The 13,772-nt window shown below is 39.8% G+C and overlaps 2 protein-coding genes across 3 annotated transcripts in view; both read left to right on the forward strand.

Moving 5' to 3' along the window:
- The first annotated feature begins 235 nt into the window (after positions 1-235).
- On the forward strand, positions 236-4,802 carry nccrp1 (P1, F-box associated domain containing). Its single transcript, XM_082549375.1, has 6 exons — positions 236-476; positions 1,545-1,625; positions 1,702-1,798; positions 1,964-2,059; positions 4,205-4,343; positions 4,426-4,802. Exons 1-6 carry the CDS (start codon positions 335-337, stop codon positions 4,570-4,572), a joined length of 702 nt encoding a protein of 233 aa, XP_082405501.1. The 5' UTR covers positions 236-334; the 3' UTR covers positions 4,573-4,802.
- A 926-nt stretch (positions 4,803-5,728) lies between these two features.
- Positions 5,729-13,772, forward strand: part of slc8a2a (solute carrier family 8 member 2a) — a 29,297-nt gene continuing 21,253 nt past the window's right edge. Inside the window, exon 1 of one of the 2 annotated variants that reach the window (XM_082547916.1) lies at positions 5,729-6,206. The gene's annotated coding sequence lies outside the window, so the exon portion shown is untranslated. The remainder of the gene's footprint in view (positions 6,207-13,772) is intronic. The other variant, XM_082547917.1, reaches the window with a different exon arrangement.

Raw genomic sequence — 13,772 nt, forward strand, 5'->3', positions numbered from 1 at the left:
GTATCAAATGCTGCACTGAGATCCAGCAAAACTAAAACTGACATTTTTCCACTATCTGTATTCAGACATATGTCATCAATAAATCATGTGATGATGGAAATTCTTTTAAACTGCTGTGACTTTAAGAGGCCAGGGAGGAGCAGCATGTTGGCTTGCAACACCGGGGTGTGTCACAGGCAGACCTCCTTTAGTTAGTCACAGAAAATTTGCTACTGTTTACGTACACTGCCTCTATTGGTGGTTTGTGCTCGAGTGGGAGGAGGGGGCGTTCCAGATAAAACTACCGACTGGGAACTCGGAAACAGCTGTAGTGCCCTCTCACGCTATTTGCACCATGTCTGCTGCCGAGTGGAAGAAGAAGTGCGAGGAAGAGTGGAGCCTGCAGAGTGCACCGATGCCCGATGGCCTGGACTGGAAGTCCGTGTATGAAGCCAAGCCCTTCGGAAGAAATTTACTGATGAACCCTGCGCCATACGGTACCATATCACTGTTACACACGCTACGCTTGTTGTTTTGCTGTCTCTCCCTTATCCACAGAAAGTTTGGATTACAGACAGATGGCATGTGTTGCACACATTTATGCTGGTGTGAATTCATCCCTCCAGTATTAGCGGGATTAAGTTAATAATTAATTCATTGTCTTTGGTCATTTACGGAAAAATGGATCCTGAATGCACAGACCCCTCCCCTAACTTGTTTTTGAGTACCTGTGTGCAATCTGACTAATGCAGAAGTGGAGAAGGGAAAAAAAAAACCTGATCTTCAGGAAGTTGATGTCTTCATACTTTAACTGGTGCTGTTTGGGTGTTTAGCATTCAGCATATATACTGTTGGTTATGTAGCGATATGTTTACAAACAAATAGATGCTTTGGGTATAGACATCGGAGACACTGTGACTTTAAGCCCGCTAAGCCAGTATTCTGCTGCACACAACAACTAAACTAGTTTGTGAAATGCATTGCTAACAAGTAAATGAAAACACAAACCCATCAAAGCATACAAAGTTTATGAAACGATGCCAATAGACACAAATCCAACGGTCAGAAATGGAATCTTGTGTTATCTCCTCGAAACTGCGGCCACATTCAGCTTCATATACAGACGGAACAAAAGTGCCTGACGCTTCAGCAGCTGTACTTTTGATAGTTATGTGAGACATAACTTTGCTGAAAACATTAAGCATTGAGTTAAACCTCCTCGTCATTTAAACCGTGCAGTATGCTGTTTTTAAGAAAGAAAGAAAACAGATCAACTAAAACGGCTGCTGTTTTTGTTTTTTTGTCTTGTTGTATAGAGCGCTTTGAGTACTCCGGGAGCGTAGAAAAGCGCTATATAAGAATCTGTCCATTTACCATAAAGATTAGATGTGAAAAAGCTTTTATGACCCTAAGACAACTGGAAACTGAGGTGTGACTCAGAATGCTGACTTAGTGTGTTTTTACAAAGAGGCACGCCCAGTGCTTGTCAGAAAGATAACTCTTTGTCTGTGAGCTGTGTATACTGGGATTACAGTGGCCAACATTGTCTCTTATTCCCTACACAGGGTTGAGTAAAGACATCCCACCACCTGAACCCGAACTGCCTGCCGTGCCTGACCGCGGACCTCCACGATTTCAGCCTGATGGTGAGGGACAGGAGTGACGTTAGCCAAAAAATGAATCAAATCAATGTGGTTTCATGACTAATCTCTGAATCCCCAGGCAACTTCACTGGTTGGACCACGAATTCGGAGGTCCTGCCCTATGATACAAGCGGCATACCTGAAGGTGTTGTGGTGTGTGCATTGCCTCGTTACAGGTAGGTGTTACTTGGGTTAGACATTACCACGATGCTGGGTATAACCGGGATTATCTGCAAATATACTTGTAGAAATGACATTTAAAGAGTGGGTTGCTATATAACCTCTAGTTGTATAATTACAGTGGTAGTAAGTATAACTCTTGTTTGTGGTGGTGTTCCCAGCTGGTTCACCATGGAGCAGGTTGTGGACCTGAAAGCAGAAGGACTGTGGGACGAGCTGCTGGATGAGTTTCAGCCTGAAATTGCCATCCAAGACTGGTGGGTAAATAAACATAAATACAAACAAAAAATGTAAATAAATTAGTTATAGTTGTGACTGCATCATTTTGGTTTAGTTCAAAGTGAAACGATAGAACCTTTGCACCGAGTGAGTAAAGTGTAAAAGGGCCTAATAATGCTAACAGAGTTTACATTGTCAAACAAGTTAAACAGGAGCAGTGTACCAATACCAGAGCCAATCCATATGAGCCTTTACCTCTTCTACAAAAAATGTCAGCAGTTCCTTCAGGAACACAGCAGAGGGCGCTTGCAGGCTAGTCCTCAGTGAATAAAAATGAATGAAACTGAACAGCTAAACTAAGGATGCACAACTGCTTCTAGACAAAAAGATCACACATTATGTTACTTTTAGCAAAAACTGTAATAAAAGGACACTTAATGTACACACACTGGCTACTTATTGATCTGATCTCCTCAATTAATAGCATTCATTTCCAAATGGTTATTGGTCAACAGAGACCTGTGTGTTTGTGTGTGTGTTTCAACAATCTGCTGCTAGAAATTCCCTACTGCTGCTTGTTTCATGCATGAAGTCAACACTGTAGATGCTTTTTTACTACAGTCAAAACCCATAAAAGTAAAAAAGCTAAACGAAACTGAACTATATGCATTCTTACGACCCCTTCTGTTAGCAATGTGATTAAAAACTGACAGGAAGAAAAGCTCATCCCATGACATGTATATTTTGGTCTCTCTTGAACACCCCCTATTAAACTGGAAGTCTCAGTCACAAAGGTTATTGGACAATACCAAGTGCTAGTCCTAGCTAAAACCATCAACATGGTCATTGTGCACCTTTCAGATCAACCTACCCTCACCAGCCACTTTAAGTGCACTGGCCAAACTTCATATTAACGCAAATACGTAATCAAGCCAGTCACACGGCAGTAAATCAGTGCAGGGGGAGGGGGGGATTCAAGTAATTTTGAGCACGGAATGGTTTATGGTCCTCGGCATGCTGTTTTAAGAATTTCACAAACCGCTGATCCCCTGGGTTTCCCACACAACCAGCGGTAGGTTTTACAGAGAATAACGAAATATCCAGCAAGCAGCAAGTCTCTGGGTTGATGTCAAAGGTGAGGAGATGGACATAATGCTTCGAGCTGTTAGGAACTACAGTAAGTCGATTAACCAGTTTTTAAAACCAAGGTATGCAGAAGAGCATCTCTGAACGTACAATGTGCTACAGTTCTCTTAAGACTCTTCAGGGTCATAGTCTTTAGGATCAGAATTTGGCATTAACAAAATAAAAGCATTGATTCATCCTGTCTTATATCAACAGTCGAGATGGACAGTGGTGTAATGGTGTAGGGAATATTTTCTTGCCACACTTTGGAGCCCTTTTCCCCCCACACTAAACATAATTAAAATTCTACAACCTACCCAAGTATTGTCACTGACCATGTCTAGCATTTTTATGTGTGTTGTACCCATCTTCTGACAGCTGCTTTCATCCCTCAATCTGGTTTCTTGAACATGACAATGAGTTATCTGTAATCAAATGGCCTCCACAGTTACCAGAGTTCAAATCCAGTTAAGTAATGTTGTAAAACAGATGTTTTGCATCGTATATGTAGAGCCAACAAATCTGCAGCCACTGCGTAATGCTGTCATGTCAGTGTGGACTAAAACCTCTAGGAATGTTTTCCCAGAATCTTGTTGAATTACCACACAGACTTAAGTTGGTTCTGGAAGCAAAAGGGGTTCTTATGCAGTACTAGCAATGTGTATGCAGTGATTGTTGTACAAGTTGAGACAATAAAGAGATGAACTCCAAGTTTAAAATGCTTGAATTGACACATGCGTGGCTTCTGTTTGCATGCCAAAAAGGAAGAACAAACAGACTCTCCTAACTTCACATATATAGATGTGTTTCCACTTAAGTGACTGAGCTAGATTAAGGCCCCCTTTGTCCCCTTACACTACAGACATCCTGGTGCCAGCATAATAGCACTCATTCCCCCAAAGGTCCCAGATATTTATACTATTTGTGAATATAAAGACATTCCACAAGCCTGGAGTGTATATGAGTGTATAGTAATCTGCTCTGAACAATTTAATCACATCACATACAGAAAATGTCTTTGAAGTTTTTAGGAAAATCTAAGTGTGTCATGTTATCAGGTATGAGGAGAGTCAGCTGCATGACTCAATCTACCAGCTGCATGTGAAGTTACTGGGTGCGGATAAAAACACAGTGATCTCAGAGCACACAGTCAACCCCACCGAGCAGCGACTGGTTTACTCTCACGAATGGAAAGAGGTGAGACTCTCATTTCTTTGCCACTACAGTGCACAGTGCTGTATTCCAGCATTTCAATGTACACATCTGTCTTGGCCTGCAGGTGTCACATGTGTTCTCCGGTTATGGACCCGGCGTGAGATATGTCCACTTCTTGCACCGACTGAAGAACAGCTTCCTAAATGGTTTCCACAATACACAGTTCACTGGCAGTGCAGTGATTGTACGACCAAGCAAAAGCAGCCCGTAGGCTAAATCTTACAGTGCAGCCATATCTGATAATGCACTCAGTGTAATCAGTTTCAGCAATATGTAACTGCATTTACAAAGGTTGTCATGACAATAATATAATGATGGACACAATCATCAATATTTGATTACTGGTTTTATGGGAGGCATGGAGGTGGGCCAGGAGGTGTAATTCACAGTTTTTTCTGAAGATTCTGATATGATGCAATAATAAAACATACAGTTTTCTGGTTTGAGAGTTGATCGTTTCTTTTAAGTATTTACATATTTGGGTATTTAAAATATTAGATATGTTTGTGCTGTGTGTGTAAAACACTAACCATGCACTCACTATTTTTACTATGTCAGGAGGTTTTATGAAATTCTTGATGAAGAGCTTATATGTATGATTTATAAATATGATTTATGATCATATTTGAATGTAAAACGTGTTCATTGCAGGTTCTGGTAAGAATTATTTTTCCCAAATGTTTCTTGAAATTACAATGTTTTAATAATGTCATCCATCAGGTTTTTTTAACCACTTATCTCCTTACAGCTCGGGGCAGGTCTTCAAGGATAAGGACAAACATAGTCCAACATTTTCTAAAAATCTGTTATTCATTCATTCATTCATGATAAAGGCAGTATATTTAAGATTCATTAGTTATTTTTATGCCACATCATAAATATCTGTTCCACATAACACCTATCACTGAAGATATAACATTACCTTTGTGATCAGACTGTCATATTAGAAGTAATGCAAAGGTTAAGTACAAATAAACTAATTTATATTTAAATGTTTACATTTGCTTTGTTTAATGGTTACATAACAACAAAGCATCCAGAATGGTGACCATACTGTACTCTTAGTAGCCTTTTGTTTTCTTTCCAGTGGTGCTTTCTGATTAGAAGTGATGACGGATATACTTGGATTTTTACTACGAAGAGCTCTGTGCATGTCATAATATGAAAAATATTAACAGTGGCCTTTTTAGAACAAACAAATATACATTAATAGCAATTAACTAGAACGCTTTTCAGACCAGAGTAAGACTTTATTCTGCCTGAAACTCCTAACAAGAGCTTACAATGTCATTAGTTCTTGCCACACAATTCTAATAAACTGTATTTCAGCACATGAGCAGATTCTACCCACAAATATAAATATTAGAAGGACAAAAAGTGGGGTTTTAAAAAATTCTGGGGAGGAAGCAAGCCTTCAGGAGAGCACGGTAACATCAACGTCTCATTTGTGCATTTTAATCTGCTTAAGATGCGTTCAGGCGCTCTCAAAAATTATTACATAAACAACGACGTTAACCAGATTTATGTGGCGGGAACAAAGTCTCTTTGACGTTTGAGGTCGTGATTAATATATATTATTTCCAGTCTCAGAAACCTTTGCTCTTGATCCACTTTAAAAGCGTACAGTCCAAAACACGATCTCGGGAGGAGACCCTGAAGGCAGCACGTCACGAGCCGCGTGGGCTCGCAGCATCACCACCTCTGTTAGCCACAATGTGAGTTAACGACAAAGTTCACTTTGAGAGTTCAGCCTGCTGTCGACGCCGGGAAAGTTTAACCAGGACGCGTTTCTAGACTTTCTGAAGCAATGGCAGCCTGTGGTGGAGAAGTCCCATAAAGCATAAGGTAAGACACGAAGGGAAGGAATGGCCAGCGAACAGGTGCGGCGGACAAACCGCGGTTGTGGCGGGCTGCTAGAGGCTACGCCCTCGCGATCCATGTACAGTTTTGATAGCTAACATTAAATAGGGCCGGGGTCACTACGCTGTTACAAACCTAATGACTTTAGTGGTTAAGCTGTCAGTCACACCAGTGAATTATTTATCTATGTAATTATTTTCTATTATAGAAAAAAAGTGAGGTTAAAAGTTGACCGGGATTTTTAAAATTTAAAAGCAATCTTGCGTCAAAAAGGAATGGGTTCGGGAAGGAAATAGTAAGCGGTGTGTGGCCGGTAAAAACAGGAATATAAACATTATACCTCTAAACAAGTACCTCTAGTCCGTATTTTTAAGCCCATAATCTTTACCGTATATTTGCGTTATATAGTACAACTGGAAAAACATCTAGATGGATCATCACTGGTAGCTGCAAGTAAATGTTTGATGAGTGCTTGAAAACGAAATCTAATCTGCTACAGCTCCACCACATGTGTGCATTATAATTCATACCAGAACCTACTTACTCTCCTTTACTGTCCCATGAGTCCAGGATGCTCAGAGAATGTGTGTTTGTGTGTTCCCGCTGGACATTCAGAGGTTTTATATGTTTTATTCAGAAAGATCGCCCAGCTTCGTCCCTGACATTTAATTCTGATAAGGGCTGGACTTCAGAGCTGACATTTAACTGACAGATAAACACTGTTCATTTAGCAGATTGGCTTCACACAGTATCCCCACTCACTCATCTCTTGTGTCCGCCACAGCCCTGGCTGGCCATCGGTGTGTTAAGAGTTGCTGATGTGTGAGACAGGAGGCGCTGACTGCAGATACATCCCCAGTGCTGGTTCATTATATTTGCTTAGAGAGATTATATCAGTTATATCACTTTTCAGACGAGGATCCAAAAAAGCACTATGATTATTCATTTTCTCTTTGTAGTTTTTTGGCATACACTTATCTCTTCTGTTGTAATATCTATAGAGCTTAAATCCACTCCAATCAACTAGGAATGCAAAAAAGGTTGATGTTACACTTTGGGTGTATTTGAAACAATTAAATATTATGATGCAATGTCACATTTAAAGAGTCTTTGTAATGAGGAATTCAATATTAGGGATGATTATTTATTTGAGGCATGATGACATATAGATATTGAATATCAGTACCACGACATATATCAGTGCTAGTGGCTAATGTCTATCTGTCGTTGCTTTGTCTTTCTGTCTGAACATTCAAAAATAGTGTGACGATGAGCCGAATGACCCTGTTATGAGAACAGACAACCAAAAATATCCTCATCAGCATCAACTATTGTCGAAATTTTTATTTTATATTAGCCTCACAGTTAGAGCGTTGACGACTACCCACCTCAGCACTCGGGGTCCCTGCTCTGTAACTTGTTGCTATGGTAAGAGTTGATTATGAATGCATATGAAGTAAGACATTTATTTAACAGACCTGTTGCAACTGTGGCACCCTGTTACAGTGCCATGTTCAAATTCAGTGAACTCTATAGACCTGTTCATTCACAAGTGTTTATTCAAGCAGATTGCACAATTAGGTGCTTGAGTCCATACACATGTGCGATGAGAAACACCTGGATTAAAAGTGGTATGGTCTCATGCTTTTTCATTCTTTGTCAGTTCTATATTTTTTAAACAATTGTTTTAGTTAAAGCCCAGTTTTCATGTTGTTTGCAGACAGACCGTTGCTGTCTTGCTTATGTGTGATATCTAAGCACAGGGAAGACAATATGTGTTGGGGGTTCAGGAGGTAAATCTAAGTAGTCTACCACTAAAGCTCACTGACACTTATCCTGAAATGCAAGCTCCTTCCCACAGACTCACACGTATGTGAGCGCTCAAGTAAACCAATGCGGCAGCATTAGGTGCAGTCACCCATATGTGCACCATTCGTGAGTGCCAAGGGACAATGGGCTATACTACACCTTACATTTCTCTCATATTTCACATGCGATTCCCCTGCATGTTAATCTCCAGGATTAAGGAAAACCAGGGTCAGGGTCTTATGGATGATACTTCTTTTTGAATTAGATTGGCTTACCTTGTTTGGATATCAGTTGTTGAATAGTGCAACAGTATTAATGAGCCCAGAAAACCTCTGTCACATAAATCACAAGTGAACAATTTCTGTTTATTTTGAACTTGTTAAGCTTGCTGTGATGTATAGTATTTATCAGTTTCTCTGTGAGTTCGTGTGATTAATGGGAAAAGGAGAGTCGGTGCGTATCAGGGTCTGTTTTGTTTTCATTGACTCGCTGGTCTATTGTGTTTGCCAGCCTGCTGGCTGCCTCTGCACATTTTGTTGATCTGAACTAGGTTGTTTTCCTGAATTAACATGTTGTGACTTTTATCCTTCACACAGTGAAGGATAAAAGTCACCTTTCAAACAAAAAAAATAAGTTTGTAGCTTGCTGTGTTTCCATTCTCATAATCTATGTTAGACTTCAGGCGACTGTGTGATGTCACCCAGTTAATGAACAGTACAAGTAACGTATTCACTTATACTGGGTAATAAGTAGAGATTCTCTCTTGAATGAGTTACAGCAAAGGGGGGGAAAGGAGTAGAGATGGCTTACAGGGGTAAGGTGCTGATCGTATGTATCTGAGCTATTATTTTGCACAGCCATCAGTATGTATTTGTATATTCAGTCCACTGTTTATGTTTATGACAGTTTCCTGAATATTGCATAACAGGTGTCCCTGTCTGGGTTCATACTGAAGCTGAGAGTGCTGTTCCTTCTAAGGTGACAGAGCCAGTGGCTGAGCAGGCTGTCTCAGGTAATGGAAACCTCAGGAGCCGCTGTCTGCTGGCTGTCAGCCGCTTGTCTCCCGACCTCCTTTCTGTCCGCCCTCACCTCCGGCCCCATGCTGACTTTCTCTGTCCACCTGCCTTATCTTTTTACAGTGAGGTACACGTGGAAGTCCCAGGAAAAGCAGCTGTGTACGTTTCTTTTTTTTTTTTTTTAAACACAGGCACAATGAGTCTAGAGCGAGAAACAAGAGACGGAAATGGTTTAGAGATGTCAAATGAATTGTTTATCTCAGAGTCAAACTGATTAGAGAGGAAGAGAGACGTTAAACTCTGTAACTAGAGCTGGGCTAAACCGAGAACTAAAAGGAAATTCTCAATCTCTCCTTGTTGTATAGCTTAGCTTTTCAAACAGTTTTAACAGTTACTTTAGTCTGACAAAAGCCGAATGACGAATTAGCGCTTCCAGTCAGAGACTGAGGCTACGTCCACACGTACACGGGTATTTTTGAAAACTGAGATTTTCCGTTTTCGTTTTAAAAAATAATCCCGTCCACACATAAAGGCAGAAATGAAGGAAAACGCTGCTATGAACATGCCAAAGCAGCAGGTGGCACTAGATTCCTAACCGTGCAGAAATGTTGGCCAATCAGAAGTCTAGAAGCCTCGGTGGGAAAAAGTAAACAAAGCTGGGGCATAGAAGCAGAACAGAGTCGTATGTGTGGAGGGACAGTAACTGTGTGTATATGTAAGCATTTAAACACTGCAGAGAGTAGAATTAACAGTAACAGTATTGTAGAAATTCATTTAACCGAAACAATAACGTGGCGCAGTGTGACGCATGCACCAGTTTACTGTATTTCCAGACTTGCTTTCGGCACAATTTACAGTGCACGCTACTCTGTTTTTTGTCAGACTTGAAATAGCCGAAATACCTTCACACTACGGAACTTCTATGGCTCTTCCGTTCGACAATCTCTCCGGCGTTGGAACCATCATCTGTTTTCTCTTCGGTCACGCTCGGTTGATTTTTCTAGTCGGTACACTCATTTCCTCCATTACGCGCTGGCTGCTTCCCAAACAAACACACGTGCGGCTTGGCACTTGTGCTGTACGTAACAAGTCACGCGACGTGACGCTGCGGCTGTGATTGGTTCGGCTCTGCGCTACTTAATTTGGATTGGCTGACCTTTTTTTTTTTTTTTTTTTCTTTGAGGACAAGAGCGGCGAGGTCTATCGCGATAGCTTAATTTCTCTATCGAGTAAAAGTTATATCGCGATACATATCGTTATCGTTCTATCGCCCAGCTCTATCTGTAACCCTTCTTTAGTCTGACAGTATGCAACTAAAGCTGCTCTGCATGTGTACACACACATATATATATATATATATATATATATATATATATATATATATATATATATATATATATATATATATATATATATATATATATATATATATATATATATATATATATATTAGGGGTACAACGATACACAAAATTCACGGTTCGGTTCGATACTTTGGTGTCACGGTTTGATATTTTTTCGATGCAAAAAAATGTTCATCCCTTTTTAATTTGTCATTTATTAAAATTATAAATATATATTTTAACTCAAAAGAACAGTTTTTAAATTTAATGTTGCTGAAACAACAAAATAATAGTAAAAAATTAATCTATCTGATCGAGGAATCCCTCATCTTTGGAAAAGAGAGTTTATTACAGAGAAATGTCTCTTTCCAAAATAAAAGCTATACTATACGCTTCTTCTGGGCTATACTCTCAGCAGCATATTAAACATATCAGGTCCCCATGAGGCGAATCCTGTGCTAACGGCTGTCTAAATGACTCGGGTAAAGTTTGTAGCATGCGTGCTTGTTGTTTTTGTCTGCTTCCACTTGTCTTTGCTCTAGGATGTAAATGTGCAGTCATATTCGTTGTGTTCCCACTAGTGCTGTCAGCATTAATCTGAAATGACGTTAACGCCACAACACAGCAAATCTCCGTTAACGAGTTACCGCGGATCGCCCCGTACGTGGGGCTGGATGCCGTCAACACGTTAACAAGCTAACTAGTTCCCACCAATTGAGCATTACGTGGCACATCTGACATACTGTTTTACTTTTGTCCATGACGCACTTACCATCAGGGTCATGCTTCACATGAAAACCAAGATAGTTCCAAACGCCAGATCTGAATGAGGGTGGGGGAGGTTCAATTTTGGTTAGCGTTGAGGCAGTTGCCATGTTGCAACAAGCTTAACTTCTGTGTTACTAGCTTGTGCTGTGCTCAGTGGATCTGTGCTCGACAGTGCAGATCCACTGAGCGCTCAACACAGACAGCATCGGCAGAAGAAAAGTTGATAAAATAAATAAAACATTTTGTATTGTTCGATACATATGCGTACCGAACCGAAAGCACTGTATCGAACGGTTGTGTTGTTGCACCCCTTATATATATATATATATATATATATATATATATATATATATATATATATATATATATATATATATATATATATATATATTTATTTTTTTTTCTTGGGTTTTTTTTGTCAGTTGAAATTGTGGCATGGTGTTTACACAGGGATTAGAATTAATAAAGACAGTGTAGCAGATCAGTTAATTTTAATTTGTCGTTATAATACTGTCTGGGTACTAAAATTCCAAACTTTATTTGCAATCATCATGTTGAAGTAATATAGGACATTCAGTAATGTCTGTGAACTGTTTTTTTCTGCAGCTGAATAATAATAAATATAATGTGTAAGTGTAAAAGAACAAAAAAAAAACCCTTGGATTTGGTGCTTTTTTTAATGAAGGATGAAATTTATACACACTGATTTAAAATACACATATTCTCATTTAAGTTATTCATTCAGCTGCAGGATTAAAGCTCGAAATGTCTTTCAGTTTGTCAAGACCACTTAATTTCGTCTGACTGCAGAAGATTGCTTCTTCTTGCCGACGCAAGGCTTTTGTGACAGCATTTGTTGGACCGAGCAACACACAGTAAAAGTGGGCATCCCAAAGAGCTCAGTGCAGATCTGAGAAGATGACAGATTGACACAAACAGTACAAGTTATTAGAAAGTGTAGCCACATTGCCACGGTCTGAAAAAGATCCAAACTGTCGTCCTCAGCAGAGATTAAATTGGCCCAAACTGCGAGGAACCACCAAAGCCCGAGTCAGTGTCACTGTGTTGTGTAAGAACCAAGCTCCAACTCCAAAGCTAACACGTTCAAGCTTAACTAAAGTTGGAGATTGTGCAGGGGAAGCAACACAACTTCATATAAAATTATCCATTAACAGATTTAATTGATCTCTGCTATTTCTAAGTCAGATATCAGATATAGTTAAAGCACTTGTTCAGAATGCACCTTGTCCCAAATAGGCAGTTTACAAGATATGCTACATGTATAATTTTCATGATCTTGATTTCAGACAACTCAAAACTAAACTTGTGCATCATCAAAGGCAGAGCTGGTTTTGATATCGGTTCATGTTGTGCTTGAAAGTTGTCTCAAAAATTCACAAAACACAGTTTTAACCCAGTCTGTGTATCTGGCTTTCACTGCTTTCTTTCTATCATAAACACACACACACACACACACACACACACACACACACACACACACACACACACACACACACACACACACCATGGCAACTTCAAGTCTGTGTTAGAAGAAGCTAAATTATTTGACTAATAATAAATTAGAGTTACAGAGTTGAGTACATTTTAATTTGTGTTAAAGCCGCCAGTAGAAGTACATCTTTACTGACTTATCTTTCAGAAAATGCCCACAGCCCAAAATATTCTAGTGGTTCCATAAAATTTCTGTGAATGAATGCAAACCGTGTCACAGGCACTGATATATACAAAAAGATCATTAGCTCATCAAGTTACCAGTTGTAAGTTTCTTGTGTCTACAAGAAACTTTACCCTACAAAATATCTGAGTCTGGCTGACAGTTAGTGAAGCCACGTATATAACTGAATAACAACCATGTAGTAATGATGGCAGAGTGTTACCTGCTCCAGAGTGTCAAATGTCCATTATATAACTGAACTGAAGTATTAGGGTTTTTTATGTTTAAGTATGTAGACATTTTTAAAAAGATGTTAAAAATATGTTTGCCCAATCAAGCACAGAGACCCTGTAAAACTGTAGAGCTAATTTCTTAAATCAGTCAGCGATCTCGTTCTGAAGTACAATAAAAAGTTACCTGATGTCAGTCTGGAATGCTATGTGGCCGTCTTCTTCGGGCTGCTCTCGTTAGGTGTCGGCACAGCGGATCATCTGCCTCCACCTCACCCTACCCCACCCCATGGTGAAATTTCAGTGACTAAATTTACAGGATTTAGTGAATGGGATGAAATAGAATCAGTTCCAAAATGATATTGAATGAGAAATTATTTGGACGTTATGCAGTCAGTTGTAATACAGTATGGGACTGTACATTATGGGTTAGACATGCAGTTGAGTCGTGGTTGAAAGTAGATCCCCACACTTGAGGAACTGAACAGCATGGCAGTGTGCCCGCCGTGTTGTAAACTAAACCTTGTGCTCAGCCGAGCTTGCACTGCTGCCGTCCAGATTGATGATCATTTTGACCTGGTGGACTTCTGGGGAACAAAGACAGTAAAGCAGTTGGGTTATCTTTCTCCTGCTGCGTGCACATGGACTTCTCAGAAAACATTTAATTCCTCAGCGGTACTGATTGAGCTGGTGTACTTAATTTATACATG

Source organism: Aulonocara stuartgranti, assembly GCF_965226115.1.
Source record: "Aulonocara stuartgranti genome assembly, chromosome: 10".
In the NCBI taxonomy this organism is placed as follows: domain Eukaryota; kingdom Metazoa; phylum Chordata; class Actinopteri; order Cichliformes; family Cichlidae; genus Aulonocara; species Aulonocara stuartgranti.

Coding starts and splice junctions, on each gene's coding strand:
- nccrp1 (XM_082549375.1), top strand. CDS start 335: ATGTCTGCTGCCGAGTGGAAGAAGAAGTGCGAGGAAGAGTGGAGCCTG. Junction 1,626..1,701: donor TCCACGATTTCAGCCTGATG/GTGAGGGACAGG, acceptor CTGAATCCCCAG/GCAACTTCACTGGTTGGACC. Junction 2,060..4,204: donor GAAATTGCCATCCAAGACTG/GTGGGTAAATAA, acceptor TCATGTTATCAG/GTATGAGGAGAGTCAGCTGC.